At 38.2% G+C, this 14,712-nt stretch overlaps 1 protein-coding gene across 1 annotated transcript in view; it reads left to right on the forward strand.

Annotated features, from left to right (window-relative positions):
- Positions 1 to 14,712, forward strand: part of LOC146456483 (uncharacterized) — a 101,805-nt gene that overhangs the window by 84,840 nt on the left and 2,253 nt on the right. Inside the window, exons 44-57 of the mRNA XM_085093050.1 lie at positions 679 to 750; positions 1,554 to 1,625; positions 1,761 to 1,832; positions 3,076 to 3,147; positions 3,717 to 3,788; positions 4,715 to 4,786; positions 5,770 to 5,841; positions 6,445 to 6,516; positions 7,347 to 7,421; positions 7,876 to 7,950; positions 9,646 to 9,848; positions 10,421 to 10,546; positions 10,894 to 12,501; positions 13,346 to 14,712. The exon at positions 13,346 to 14,712 is cut by the window's right edge and continues 2,253 nt beyond it. Of these exons, the coding sequence (XP_084949176.1) occupies positions 679 to 750; positions 1,554 to 1,625; positions 1,761 to 1,832; positions 3,076 to 3,147; positions 3,717 to 3,788; positions 4,715 to 4,786; positions 5,770 to 5,841; positions 6,445 to 6,516; positions 7,347 to 7,421; positions 7,876 to 7,950; positions 9,646 to 9,848; positions 10,421 to 10,546; positions 10,894 to 12,501; positions 13,346 to 13,728 (3,046 nt within the window). The 3' untranslated portion in view covers positions 13,729 to 14,712. The remainder of the gene's footprint in view (positions 1 to 678; positions 751 to 1,553; positions 1,626 to 1,760; positions 1,833 to 3,075; positions 3,148 to 3,716; positions 3,789 to 4,714; positions 4,787 to 5,769; positions 5,842 to 6,444; positions 6,517 to 7,346; positions 7,422 to 7,875; positions 7,951 to 9,645; positions 9,849 to 10,420; positions 10,547 to 10,893; positions 12,502 to 13,345) is intronic.

Here is a 14,712-nt window from a genome sequence, read left to right on the forward strand (position 1 = left end):
AGTTACAGGAGGAACATGAAGTGCTGAAATGGCGAATTGTGTCAAAGTGCATTCCACACATCTCGACCTAGCGCGCTCGCTTTCCACGGGCCAAACTAAATATTTTAACATGATAAATAAGAAAAATTACCCGTTCAAAACAGATATTTCATTACCAGTATATTCGTATACCCCCGATGATATGGTCATCTGAAATATGGCTAAAATCACTCTATCTAAGAAATAGCAAACATTGTATTCTTTACGTTGCTAACTTCAAATGAAAGAACGTTCAGGTCGAGATAAAATATAGTTTGGAAGCAAGCAAAAGGGATGTAAAAACGATTGTGAAAGTGTCAACTTGAGAAAACGTTGCCTTGTCTTGAACGAGAGTTTTGAAAATGTACTAATTTGCATAATTTCAATCGGGCCATAGGGCACGTTGAGGCCGATTTCGAACTTTCCTAATTTTTGCCGAAAAAAAAATTCGCTGGAACTTTTGAATATTATTTTTGAAAATAGTTCACCAAAAGGGTCTCTTGGGGCAAATAAAAAAAAATTCGAATTTTCGCTTCTGTCGCCGGATTCTCGAAAGTTACTGACAACGGCTCTTAAACTACATTCCTCCAGGTGCAATAATATTTTCCAGTCTCTTCCTTATACATTAAAAAGCAATACAGTTCTCTTTTTTTTTTTCAGGGATCTGGAGTACAATAAAATCCAGAAACTACCTTCAGGAATATTTTCCAACCTGGCGAGTTTAGAGTATTTGTAAGTTCGACATTTTAAAATAAACATTTTTGGTTGAAGCTATAGGCTATCTTAGTTTAAACATCAGTGCCAACATTTTTTTGATGCTTTCAATGTCCTGACTGAATGAACACTAATATGAGCTAAAAACATAAACGTTACTGGAATAAAACCAATTTTTCTTTATTTATTAAAATGGGATTTTCCATTTTCTGATAAACGAACTCTAATGAACGCTGCACGACCACATCAAATTGTTCTAGATTAAAAAAAATTTAAAAAGTAATTCAGATCCAAAGTCGCTACGAGCAGAATCCGACCTGTTTATAGCGTAATGAAAACCATTGAAATGAAAACGGATCTCCTTCACAACTGCATACTTCTCAACTACGTTAGCTTTTTGAATGGCGAAAGGCGCGATTCTAGTTGACGCCAGTTCATTGCAAATGGTAAGTAAAGATGTATTATTATTATTATTATTATTATTATTATTATTATTATTATTATTATTATTATTATTATTATTGATTTAAACTGGTTTTTTTTTACTGAATCAGCAATTCAGTTGCAGAGCATTACCTGTTTTTCATGGATTGTGGGGAAGGGGGACGTGCAACTAAAGGAGGGTATGGTTTTTAGCCTCTCTGTTTTGAACAGGGAAAATAATTAATTTTCAAATGAACACAACGCAGCTTAACTACATTTCCCCAGGTCAGACAATAATATTTTCCAGTCTCTTCTTGAATTCTTGCTCTTCCGTATGTTTTAATCTACGGTGTGCTCCTTATACATTAAAAAGCAACAGAGTTCTCTCTTTTTTTCAGGGATCTGGAGCACAATAAAATACAGCAACTACCTTTACGAATATTTTCCAACCTGGTGACTTTAGAGAATTTGTAAGTTCGACATTTTAAATATACATTTTTGGGCTTGTGGCTATAGTCTATCTTTTAACAACAGTGCCAAACGTTTTTGGATACTTTCAATGTCCTGACTAAGGAAGTAATGTTTCTTATATGTTTATTCAACAGATTCCTTTCCTCAAATGAAATTCGAGATTTACCTCTCGGGATATTTTCCAAGATGCCAGAGTTGGAGTTGTTGTACGTTTGTTGCACGCTTGTTTCGCTTTTATCCTTTAATTTAGAATTTTCTGCATGGGATTCTATGTTTTTTGATAGGTGATATACTTTTAAAAAATGTTTGTCTTATTCATGTTGTAAAATAGGATATAATGAAAAGATTCCGCCGCTTAAGCATCGTGTGAAAGCAGGAGCCATAATCAGGGATCCTTGATTGTGGCTCCTGGTGAAAGTTAGGTCTCTTGTAGTTTAATACCGAGAATACGAATACGTTCTATTAAAGTTACCTAGCAACTGTGACTATTTTAAAGCTAAAATCTTAGCGTTTTTATAGGCTACTTTAGATAGTAAATCGTTTATTAAAAAAACCACAACTTGCAACTATAAGCTGAATTACTTGCGTTACATACATCATGTTTAAAACTTCAAAATATAAAAATCCTAACTACACTAACTACAATTGCTGTTTAATTGCAAAGTGCATCATAAAAGTGTCTCCAAACCTCTTTGTTTTCACATTTGGGATTGAAAACATACGCCTAGTCCTATAATTATATCTCCCACTGTCACTGAGCGCGGGAAGCAGGCTAGCTAGTTTATGCTGGTCACTCTCTACTATTTGTTTAAACAGACTGCTACAAAATTCCTCACGTCTCAGTGGAAGAGTGTTTTCAAACCCGCCTCTTCCAGGGCCTTGCTATACGAAACCTCTGGGAATAGAATCCTTAAGACTCTTTTCTGAACTCTCTCTGTTTGATCGGACAGACAGGCTGGGAAATTAGTATGGAAGGCCTGACATGCATATTCCAGAACGGAACGTATGCATGCACAATAAAAAAGAATCAGCGACTTACGGTCTATTACAGCTCGCTTAGGTTGCTTAAGCAAGTAAATTCGTCGGGACGCCTTCATAGTAATATTATTTACATGATCGATCCATTTAAGGTCACTCCTTACAGTAATACCTAATATCTTAGCTGATTTCACAATTTTAAAAGCATTACCATTGGCCTTCAAAATAATTAGCTGTCTGGAAATACTGTAATATGATCTGAAATGATTACGTAAACGAGATTGGTTTTATCATTTTGATAATCACGATAAAGTCATGCATCATATGTTGGTGCGAAACTTAACTTCCATGCTACTAGTGTCGATATTTAGAATTCAGAAAATAACTTTCACTGTAAACATTATTATTTTCTCCATCGCTTTCTACTTTCTGTTGTCCCGTATGCACGTAAAGTGTTTCCTTTTCTCGCAGGTATCTCCAGCTAAACGCAATTCAGCAATTAACGCCTGGGATATTCTCCGAGCTACAGAAGCTGAAGTATTTGTATGTGTGATAACATTATATTTATGTCTTAGTGTAGAAACCATTCATTAACCCCAGGATATTTTTTCTGTGGTCGAACAGGGGAGCGGATTTTGTCCTCCCCGTGACTATTAAAGCTATAACAATTGAAATCAGAGTATAAATAGTACGTCCAATGATGAGACCTTTAAGGTCAGCAACAAGAAGTGATGTGGCAATTACGTCATAATTACCAAACAGCGGCCATCTTGGTCCGCCATCTTGGATTTCTGTAGTTCCCCAAAACTTCGGGAAAACGGCAGCATTTAACGAAAAGTAACTAAACTACCAAATGAACACTCATACGAGCTAAAAACATAACCGTTACTGTAATAAACTTAATTTTTTTGTTTCGTACGGGCAGAGGACTATGAAGTTTGTGATCTTTATCCTGTACGATTTCTCTAAACAGAGAGTTTCTGATCTCTGGCCTTCTGCAAAATAAGGTTGGGATTCCTAGGGTTTGTAGTGCATCATGTCTCGAGGCTTGGACGTTATTCTCATTAGTACTTCTCTTCACGCTGAAACTGAAAATCTTGTATCTCTGTTAGGGTCATATATTCAAATAACATTAGTCATCTTCCACAAGACATATTTTCCAACCTGCCGGAATTGGAGGCCCTGTAAGTTGAGTCATATGTTCATCTTTATATTTCATGTCTTTTCAACATGTTGTTGTTAACTTGACGAGTTAACACGATTTCAACTTGTTTAGGTGTTATCGAACATTATAGGTCATAGACCATTATGGTTTGTAGGGAGGAGGGGTTTGAGCAAAATCCATATCAAACTCTTGTATTGCTTTTGCAGAAGAAAACTGACAAATCCCGTACTGCGAATGAAGTAATGAAATATCTTGCAAAGTACGTGGGGAAAGAAAGTTTTTGAAATCGTCTAGTACAGGAAGAACTTATCACCAGAGCGTCTACAATCAACGCAACTACAGGATTGTGTACTGTTTCCTTAAAGAATATCGTTATTTTTTGTCTAGTATTAACTGCTAACTTAAGCAAACAAATAAACAAACAAAAAACCCGTCAAGTAATGCTGCTGCCCAAATAAACCGTCAAGCCATTTATTCATCCTCCATGGGTGTATTACAAACTCACAATATGACCAGCTCCCAGTTGGTTTGAAAGCTCAGATGGTAGAACACTGCATCGGCATCACAGTTATCATGGGTTCAGATCCCGTTCAAGCCTGAACTTTTTTCAGACTTTCTTTTCACAGCTGCTTAAGTTGGGTAAATAAATGCAAGGATCTTTCTTCTACTTATTACTTTATCATGTTGCTGTGTACGATTTAGAAGGTTGAGACGTCGAGCTCTCAGCCAGTTGTTTATCTACGAGAAATCCGTTGTTTTTTGCCTCATGCATAGAGCTGGCGAAACACTTGCGAGCGCCTAAAAATCGCTTACCTCGATGACAAGCACATCAAGTCAACTCGTGAGAGGTGATTATAGCAGACTCTCGCAAGTTTTGCACGCTCTGTTTTGGTAAAAGGAAGAAGCTACTCGTGATCCATGTAACCTGATATATTTTGTCTGCAGCCATCTGGAAGAAAATAGGATTGGAAACATCCCAGCTGGCTTGTTTCGGAATCAACGGCTCCTTAAACATTTGTAAGTAGCTACTTATTACGATTGTGAGATTCTGAAAGTTAATATTATTATGCACATTTCAGGTGACATTTTACCGGGCGCAACTCTCTTATGAAGATGCAAAGTAATGAAAATAAGGAAGGAAGTTTGGAGAGCACGAGAGAAGTGTAAGAGTTGCTCTAGGCGTAGCCGAGAGCAACACTAGCTTTTTGAGCGCTCTCCAAACTTCCCAAGTGCATCCATAACTCGATATACGCACAGCTAAAAGCATGAACCAATTCTTTTATAACATAGTGAAAATAAAGTAAATGATCATCCTGGAAAACAGGTTTTGTTCCTGATTAATTACAACATTCTCTGTACAAAAAAAAAAGGTGAAAGTGGTTTCTCACATCGGTCATCGACAAGCTCTTATAAATATACATTTTTATGATGTTGTCTCTCTGTAAAAAGTTTTTTATAACATAGCGCGCGCATGCTTACCCCATCTGACTTGCACACGTCATCGAATGGACGCACGGCCGTGCGTATGTTGAAAAATGTACCATGATAACGCCAATAGGAATTAGACTAGGATGCACGCGCGCTATGTTATATCAGACGATATATTTGCATATTCAATACTAAGAAAAAAACTGCTTAAAGAAATAGTATGATTTAACAATTCATTATACGAGGTCTAGCTCTGCAGCCGTTTCTACATCGAATTTAAAACACGTAGAAACAACATGTACGTATGCCAAAGGACTCTGATTCTGACAACGTCTTTTTTTAGGATTCCTGGTTACGTTCACACTGGTTTTCGGAAATTCTATACCACGTAACTTTTAAAACAACATGCAAAGAACATGTCAGGCTCAAAGCATGATAAACAAAACAGCATTCAGTTTCGGTTTAGCCTTAGCAAGAAAAAAAAAGGTTCCTAGAGAAAGGCAAGACGAGCTAGTAGATAACGTTTTTGAGTTCATAATGTTTTTACTTGTTTATTTATTTCCTTTTTTTAGATTTTTGCAAAACAACGATATCCACTCCATACCAAATGATGCCTTTGCCAATCTCACATACCTTAACTATTTGTAAGTATACAGTGATCAAATCAGTGTAAATACCACTCATTCAATTCAGTCCTTTTAAATCCTTGAAGTTGTCAAAACAAAATAATTATGCCACTTTTACCAGTCAAATTACATAATCTAGATTGGTTCATTTAGGGCCTCCACAGACAAGGCAAACTGTTATCAATAACTTTTTAGTTGTCGATAACGAAAAGTAATCGATGACAAAACATTTTGTGTGTGAATCAAGTTATCGACCGCAAATGGTAAACCTTAAATGTGTCTACAACTACACGGAATTGTAACTAAAATGTAAATCAATGTTATTTGATTACATAAGGATCAGGCAGTCACAACAGAATTTGACAATGTACTGAGGTAGTGAACCCTTTAGAGCATTTGAAAAGAAACATAAAAATAAGTAAACACTCGAGCCAATTAACGATTGGTCAGCATCATTTTACTTCTGAGTTTTTTTGAGATATAATAGCAACATTATAATCATTAGTTGTCATGTAAGCAAACTTTTAAACAGTGAAGTTAGTATATATACTTTTTTGTTAACTGTAAGGAAATGGAGGCTTTTTGAATTACAATATATAGTTTTTGTTATGTTTCATATAGAATGCTTTCAGATAACCCCATCAAGACCGTTGGAACTGGAGCTTTCACCATTGCAAAAGAAAATCTCTTCATGTGAGTAGAACTTGGTATCTTCATTTCCATTGCTGTATTAGACATTGTCCTCTAATACTGTGAGAGTAATAGTGAGACTGCACAATGTTGCTGGCGCTTTGGGACTAACAGATGTGCTACTCTAGGTCTTAGGATATCAGCATAGAGCAAGCGCGTAGGATACCCCTCACAGGAGACAGGATAGCTTTCTTGATCGCTCAACTGACGGCAGGAGACCACCTGTCCGCCCTAGGTAGTATTCACAATCAGAGTGTTTCTATTTTTTGAAAAGGAAAATAAGGGATGCCTCATCTGTAAGATTGGAAGGCCAACGAGAGCGCTGAAGCCCCAGACTCTCAAAGTGTATACATGTATATCCATCCCAGTCGATTTTGATCGATGCTCCCTGAATCATGCTTCAAGCAAAAGCATCACGAAGATTTCCCACTAGTGACTTTAAATAGATAGAACTCGTTTATCTCATGAAAATTCAACTGACGGATTTTTGACAATGTCTACTTCACTCTTTTAACATTAAATTTTTAAAGCTTTCTTTAAAATTATTATATTTTGCAATGGTCCATTTTCTTGTTTACTGAAAAATCCCTCTGCCAAATTTCATGAAATTTAAGTGCCCGGTTTTTGAGATAATGGCGAATTTCCACAAGAATCACAAAACCAGCCATTTTTTGGTCATGTGGGCATGTCCATTTGAGACGAAATAGCCTTGAGTCCGTAGCGTATTCTTTCTTGATAGGATACGAGCCCGGTCGCGCTCGCGACCACTTATTATATTATCATTGCAATTTATTGAGATTCAAGCAATTAATAATAACATTTTATTTTACTAGATATATGATACGGACTGAACTAGCTGCAGTGAGTCTTCAGTCTTTTAACGGAATTCGTGATTTAACAACCACTATGTAAGTCACGAACAAAACTGCGTTCAGTGCATTACAAGTAACATTCAGGATATATATCAATTAACACATTGAGCTACAGTTCACGAATTCAACTGACACGGTTATGCAAATGAGCTGGACGCGAGAATTGGTGCAAAACAAAATGTTTTCATGGGATTTTGCGAAGACAATTATTTCTGTACCTCTGGGGTATTCAAACTCGGTAAACTGAAATAACTTGACAAGTAATCTTTTTCCAATTCTTTTCTGGAAGCATTGGAGTAAAATTGGAAAACTGCGTTTTCCAGTTTCCATCTGTTAAGTCCATGGAAAAATTAATCACTTAAGTAGCGCCTTAAGGCTTTAGAAGAACTTTTGAAACAGAAACACATAATCGCAGAAATCCCAAACTATTACATAAAGGACTTCTGATTGATAGAGCTTTAAAAAAAAAATGCTTTTCCATGTTTCGTAGAAGCACCACGGAGGGTAAAATAGGTATCATGAAATTTATGGATGCAAATCAACAAGAACAGGCTAGAGTTCATCTGTAAGTATGTTTTCTGGCAGTATATGAGGTTTAATTTAAAGTTTTCGAGGCTCGCATTCATGACGTAAACCTTCATGGAAACAAACGCAAAGATTTTAGAAAGAGGCTTGTTATGGACGAAACCCTTTCCTGGAAAGATCAGGTCTAGTATGTATGTAGCAAAGTTAGTAATAGTGTTGGGCCATTGTCTCGCATACGATCATGCCTCACGTTGGAAGCCTCTAGACAGGTAAACATTTCACTCCTCATTGCAGCCGTTGTTTGCCTATAGCGTGGGGTGAAATCGCAGAAGGATGGTTGCAAAGAGCTTTAGCGCCTACAGAACCGTGCAGCTCGAATTCTTGCTCCAAAGGAGCACTTCAAATGGCATTTTCTATGTGTTAAAATGGATAAGAGTAGCTTCAAGAAGAAAAATACACAAACGTATTCTAGTTTATAATTGCTTAAATAATCTGTTACCAGAGTATCTTACTCAGTACTTTACTAGAAACAGGACTCTGCATGATCATGGAGAAGAAACGACCTACATCCACCAAAGCCTGCATGCGATACAGGCAAAAGAACTTTTTAGTACGCGGGTACTATATATTTTAACTCTTTATCCCCTTGTATCAAAAGTGCCCCGTCCCTAAATAGATTTAAAAGTATTATTGTTGCCCATTTTTAATTCATGATGTTTTTCGACGCAAATTTTTTATTGAATTTCCTTCCATAGTTGTATTTATTTTAGTTTTGTATATACCTATTCAGAACTTCTTTTCTTTTCCTCGTTCACTTTAAGAAATTTTGTACAAACCCTTATTTCCCAGGGCCCATGTCAATACCAACGTCGTAGCTGAATGGGCTACCCTCGTTAAATACATATATCTTATTCGATGGTTTTACATATAATACGCGCGGATATTTTGCGAGTTGCGTAGTATTTTTCCGAGCCCCGAAGGGGCGAGGAAAAATACGAGCAATATACCTATTCAGAACTTCTTTTCTTTTCCTCGTTCACTTTAAGAAATTTTGTACAAACCCTTATTTCCCAGGGCCCATGTCAATACCAACGTCGTAGCTGAATGGGCTACCCTCGTTAAATACATATATCTTATTCGATGGTTTTACATATAATACGCGCGGATATTTTGCGAGTTGCGTAGTATTTTTCCGAGCCCCGAAGGGGCGAGGAAAAATACGAGCAATGAGCAAAATGTCCGCGAGTATTATATGTAAAACCATCGAATAAGAGATTTATTATTCCACTACAAAAAGATTTTGTTATTTTGGCTTCTCTGTTTTGGTAACAGTTTTCAAATGCACCCGGCATCAACTGTCCATCGGTATATGGCGCGTACGAATGATGTAAACAACACAGAAAGCCAGTTAAATGTCTTTAATTTGATTAGATAAAATGAAAAGATAAATGACAAGTGAAACTTGTTTTCGAGTCTGCATTGTTTCAAAAACTATTCTTCGTCCAGTCCGGACATTGTTGCTCCTTTTTTCTGCCTTTTCCGTCCGTATTCGCTCTGTTGTAAACCGGTCAAACCGGGACACTACAGTGTATTACGGTCTCATATTTTGCGCGTTCTCTTGACCTTATTTGGTGAAATGACATAATAGTGGAATAATAAAGTTACTTACTTAATTCATTACATATTTTAAATCATGTTATATGTTATACTTATTTCCTTACTTAATCGAATGTAGGGGCTTAGGGCAAGATGATTCCGAATATGTCGACATCTCCAAGGAAAAATTTAAGAGCGTGTTGATAAGAGTTTTTGGTCGAGCCGGTTTTTCCAGTACAACTCAAGGTGAATTCAGATTACTTCCCTGCCCAACAGGAACGTTTCTCAAACCCCCTGTTACATTTTTTGATGCCGTCAGTAAGTGCATGGCTTGTCCTGCAGGTAAGTCTTGTCTTTGATCAGGTGGTATTATAAAAAAGTAAATAAATTAATAAATAAATTATAAATGTTATTTAACCAGGGTGACCTCTTCCACATAAAATGCTGATATCAATAAGGGCCCTGCAAAAAAAAAGAGCTTAAAAAACCTAAAAAACGTAAATACAGACACTAACTTAAAAAGTAATTAAAAAGCTTGTGATTCTGATTATACATTGTCGATTACTAAGTATGTGTGGCCTGCAACGATATGAACCAATTTGGATATACAATGGGGCACTGTTATTTCAAAGCTTGTTGAATTGGGGGCAGGGGAAACGGAGACGTTATTAGAGATGTACTGAAACATAATGCTTGTATCAAAAATGTATTCATACGACAACTATGCTTACTAGAAACAGGACACTGCATGATCATGCGATTAGGAGAAGAAACACCCGGGGTGGGGGGGAGGGGGTATGTAGACTAGTAATGAACTCCAAATTAATCTTATAATTTCCTGGTTTTGTGCAATACTTTTGTAGCCCTGGAAAGACATTTTTATTTATTTTTATATATTTATTATGCTTTTACAGGTGGTTTTTACTCGGACAGCGAAGCGTTTGTTGGTGACAGCTGCCTAAAATGTCCAAATGGCACCTTTGTGCCTTACAGCAAGGCGCCAGGAAAGAGGCCTTGGGATTGTATCACTTGCCCACAAGGTAAACTTGTCATTACCACATCGATAAACGAGTGATAGTGGAATAAAAGTGATGAAAGGATGCATGCTCAAGTCTTAGCTGTCAGGTTATCTGCGATGATCCCTCTCGGGTGCCATTATATTAATCATGTTCCGTTTTGTCCAAAGAGGGCCGGGCTAAAAAGCCTGATTTTGAGATTTTTTGGTTTCCTGAGGAAAGGGGAAGTTCACTGTGTTGTTTACTACTGTTGTGATTGATCAAAGTACTAAATTGAGTCGTAGTAATACGACAATCAACTGAAAATCATTCTAGCATCATTTGCTATTATTTTATCCCTATATTTTGACACTATTTTATTCTTTCGATAGGAACTGATACCAGTGCTTTCGCTGGGTACCGCGCTTGTAAATGTTTGGAGGGATTTTTTCGTGCTAACCTTTTTGAAGGCTGTAAACCATGCAACCAGGATGGACTGAAATGTGTAGATGACTACGCCACATTAAAGAATGGTTATTGGTGGGAATGGCAAAATGAAACACGCAGACTGTTTTATGAAAATTTCATGATCACTCTCGCTAACAACACTGTTAGTCCTCTGACGCCTGTGAATTCTTCTGATCGTTACTCTGTCACCATTGAGTACCCATACGCTCTGCCTTTGCCCCATAAATGCTCAAGAGAGGAATCGTGCATGGGAGGTTTAGATTCTTCGTGTCAAGCTGGCTATAAAGGTCCATTGTGCGAAGTATGCAGTGCTGGTTATTATAAGATATTAAAAACATGCAAAGTGTGCCCAACCAAGCAATGGATGATTGGACAGCTATCAGTCGTGGTGGCAGTCATTGCAATCGTCGTTGCAATCGTGGTGTGGACAAGCCGAAAGAAAAGCAAGAAGACTAAAGGACGTTCTTCGGTGGATATTATTCTTGGAAGGCTAAAAATTGTCATTGGCTTTTACCAGGTGACATTTGGTCTTCTAGAAGCATTTACGTACATTAAATGGCCAGATTCCCTAGCCATTATTGGAAAATATTCTGAGGTGCTGCAATTTAATGTTCTCCAGATTGCACCTATTCACTGCCTCTTTCCAAGTGTAAAAGTCAACGCATTTGGAAATCTGTTTGCCATACTTGCAATGAATGCTGCCGCAATGATCATTTCGTTCTCTGTTTACGGAATCAGATATTTGCTTTTAATGCGAAGCACCTTAAATGTCGAACAGAGAGCAATGAAAAACTCACAAACAAAAGAACTGATCTACAGGAGTTTGTTTTTCTTCCTTTACGTGACCTATCTCAGCACGTGCTCAAGGACAGCAAGTGTGCTCCCACTTGCATGTCACAAACTTTGCATTGACAATGAACAAAAAATGTGCCACACTTTCCTGAAGGCAGACTACACTGTAAAATGTGAAGGGAAAGAGTACCATCAGCCTGTTGTCGTTGCATACTGCACTTTTTTATACATCATCTTTCTACCGGCAGCATCCCTGATAGCGCTATGGAAGCAACGGAGGGCGCCTGTTCGAAACAAGACCGAAGAAGAAGACGTCGTTGATCACGAATCATTTGATCGCCAAGCAAAAAGTACGGAGCTTCTCGTAGGATTGAGATTTCTCTCAGAGAATTACAATCCTCATGCGTGGTATTGGGAATTAGTTGAAACAGCTCGAAAGGTTGTTCTGACGTCAGGTTTGATACTCGTGGGAGGGGAGAGTAGGGCCTATATAGGATTGGTATGTGTTCTGTCAGGTCTCTATGGGATGTTCTTCGCCTACAAAAGACCAATTGTGGATCCGTTCGAGAACAGGTTAATGATAATATCTCTTGCCGTCACGTTTGTTAATCTTGGAATAGGAGCTGTGAGTAAAATTCCCAAAGAGAACATTCCTGCCTCCATCGATTCATATGTGGATACGATCACGTTCAAGATTTTGGTATTTGGAGCTAATTCCTTGGTGATCGGGCTTCTTGTGGGTGAGCGTCAAAATTTATTTTAATTCCTTGCCAAACTTTAAAAGATTTAATCCATTCCACAGTCGTATTACGTCACATAAATAATTTGATTTGTTACATTGCTTCCGTTTTCATGTGGTATCATCGATTTTGTTCAGACTCAACCCGTCACCCCACCAAGCTGAACACATTTTCATCATCGACGTCGGCATTGCGAAAGGGGAATTACTGGCAGTAAAAGCGTTTTTTAGGACCTTGAACATACGAGGCTCCGCGAAGTGGTTGTTGAGTGTTGTGTTCTTGAGCAAGACACCTTACTCTTATAGCACATTGCCATTCTCTCTCTCCACTCAGGAGCATAAATTGGATACCGGCGGATTGTCAGAGAAACCTGACAAAGTTCTGGGGAGATAAACCCTAAAGCAGTAGTAATACTTGCAGACGATTTATGCTACAGAAACAAGAACAAGCTCTGGCAGTGTAGTGGGACACTAGGCCCGAGGGGCTTCACCTTTTTTCTGAGCTTTGAATCAAAAACGTAATCATAAGATCCAGAATGGTGAATGTTAAAATAGTCATCGCATCATTGTTAGCGTACACAGTCGCCATTTATGATTACTTGTAGTCTGCTTCTGTTATCCAGTCAACCGTGGTCCTTATTTTTCCCCTCTCTACAGTATACGTTCGAGCACGATAGACGTCTCTGAAGGAGAGAGAGCTACTGAAAGTTATTTAAAGCTTCCTGGCCCTACACATTAGTAAAAAGTTAACAAACATGAAAACGTGTTGGAAATGGCGAAGTAGTCATAAGATAGTAGTTACTAGTTTCTGACGTAATGATTTGTTTTGCTTTTCCTTGTTACAGTTCAGTACGCTGTCTATATTTATCGCTATATAAAAGATTGGCGCAAGAATCCCAAATGGTCTCTGTCTTGCTGTCTGGCCCTGCTGCTCCCTCTGAATGAACTACAGGGAGAAATACGGGGACTGGCTGGAAAGAATATTCTGAAGCACCAACTACAAACAGGCAGAATCGAAATGCCGTCCATATCCAGGACACTGAAAAACAGAGGAACAACAAACATTGGTCTTGAGGAGGATGAAACAAACCCGACAGCCTGGGAAGTATTGAACAATGGCTTTGAACTGCAAAGCAAAACATGTGCGACTTCCGAGAATGATGTCACTCTTGTCAGCTTTACCAAAACGCCAAAGGAGGAGGAGGAGGCATGCAACAGTTCGCTTTGACTTTACGAAGGAATATTTCATTAACAGGGATTGTGACTCTTAGGCCCGGTTTATACGTCGAACTTTACATGAGCCGAACCTAATACCTATTAAGGTCGACCCAAATAATTAAGTTCGTCAGTTAATTCAGCCGTCGAACCTAACTGAAGTCGAACTTGATTTAAGCTAAAGTGAAAAAGTAGATTTGCGTAGTCAGTGGATGTTACTTTTACTCAACAAGATTCAAAATGGCGGGAAAGATGAATTCTGACATGGAAGAGCTTGTTTGGTAATATTGAAAAAGACAGGCCAAACACGGCTCCTACTGGTCGAGATAAGAGAAAAATGACCTTCAAAGCTAATTGCTCTTACGAGTACGTCTCTCAAAGATCTCCCTTTCCGGTACGAAAGTAGAGAAGGGTCTTTGCCGATCTCTCTTAGCAGAGGCTGATTTTCTATCAAGTGTCACTGTGTTGCCAGGAGCCATAATCAGGGATGGAGACCGTAACGAGAGGCCATTTTGACTTGTGGGCCTGTCCCCATGTGTTGTACCAAAAAAACTATTTTTAAAGAAAAATTGCGCCATACGCGCGTGCGCGCACGCGTGTAAACGGCCAGGATCGCGCGTGGAGAAATTGAAATTTTTTTCTACCCGTTCAAAATGGCGTCCAAATTTTACAATTCTGCCAGAGAATATCTCCTCAGTGCCCACATTTGAGAAATAAGACTCTCACAAAGAAAAGGTAACAATTGAAAGAAGACGGGAAAAGTTGGAATAAGCGGCCTATTGATCACATGACTCTTACACTAAAGTCAAAAAGGTGACAAAACGGTGGCGCTGCGTGCATTGCTACAGTTGAATGAATGAAAAAAGCTTTCACTCTACGGACATGTGCTCAGACACGGAACGATTTTTTTATCTTTAGCGAATTTCTTCTCAGCTGCTTTCCGTGTCACATATAAGGTAGTAGCCCCACGCAAATTTGCGTGTATCCACGCGAGTTT

The sequence above is a fragment of the Pavona decussata genome, unplaced genomic scaffold (assembly GCF_977016875.1).
Source record: "Pavona decussata unplaced genomic scaffold, jaPavDecu1.1 SCAFFOLD_254, whole genome shotgun sequence".
Taxonomy (NCBI): domain Eukaryota; kingdom Metazoa; phylum Cnidaria; class Anthozoa; order Scleractinia; family Agariciidae; genus Pavona; species Pavona decussata.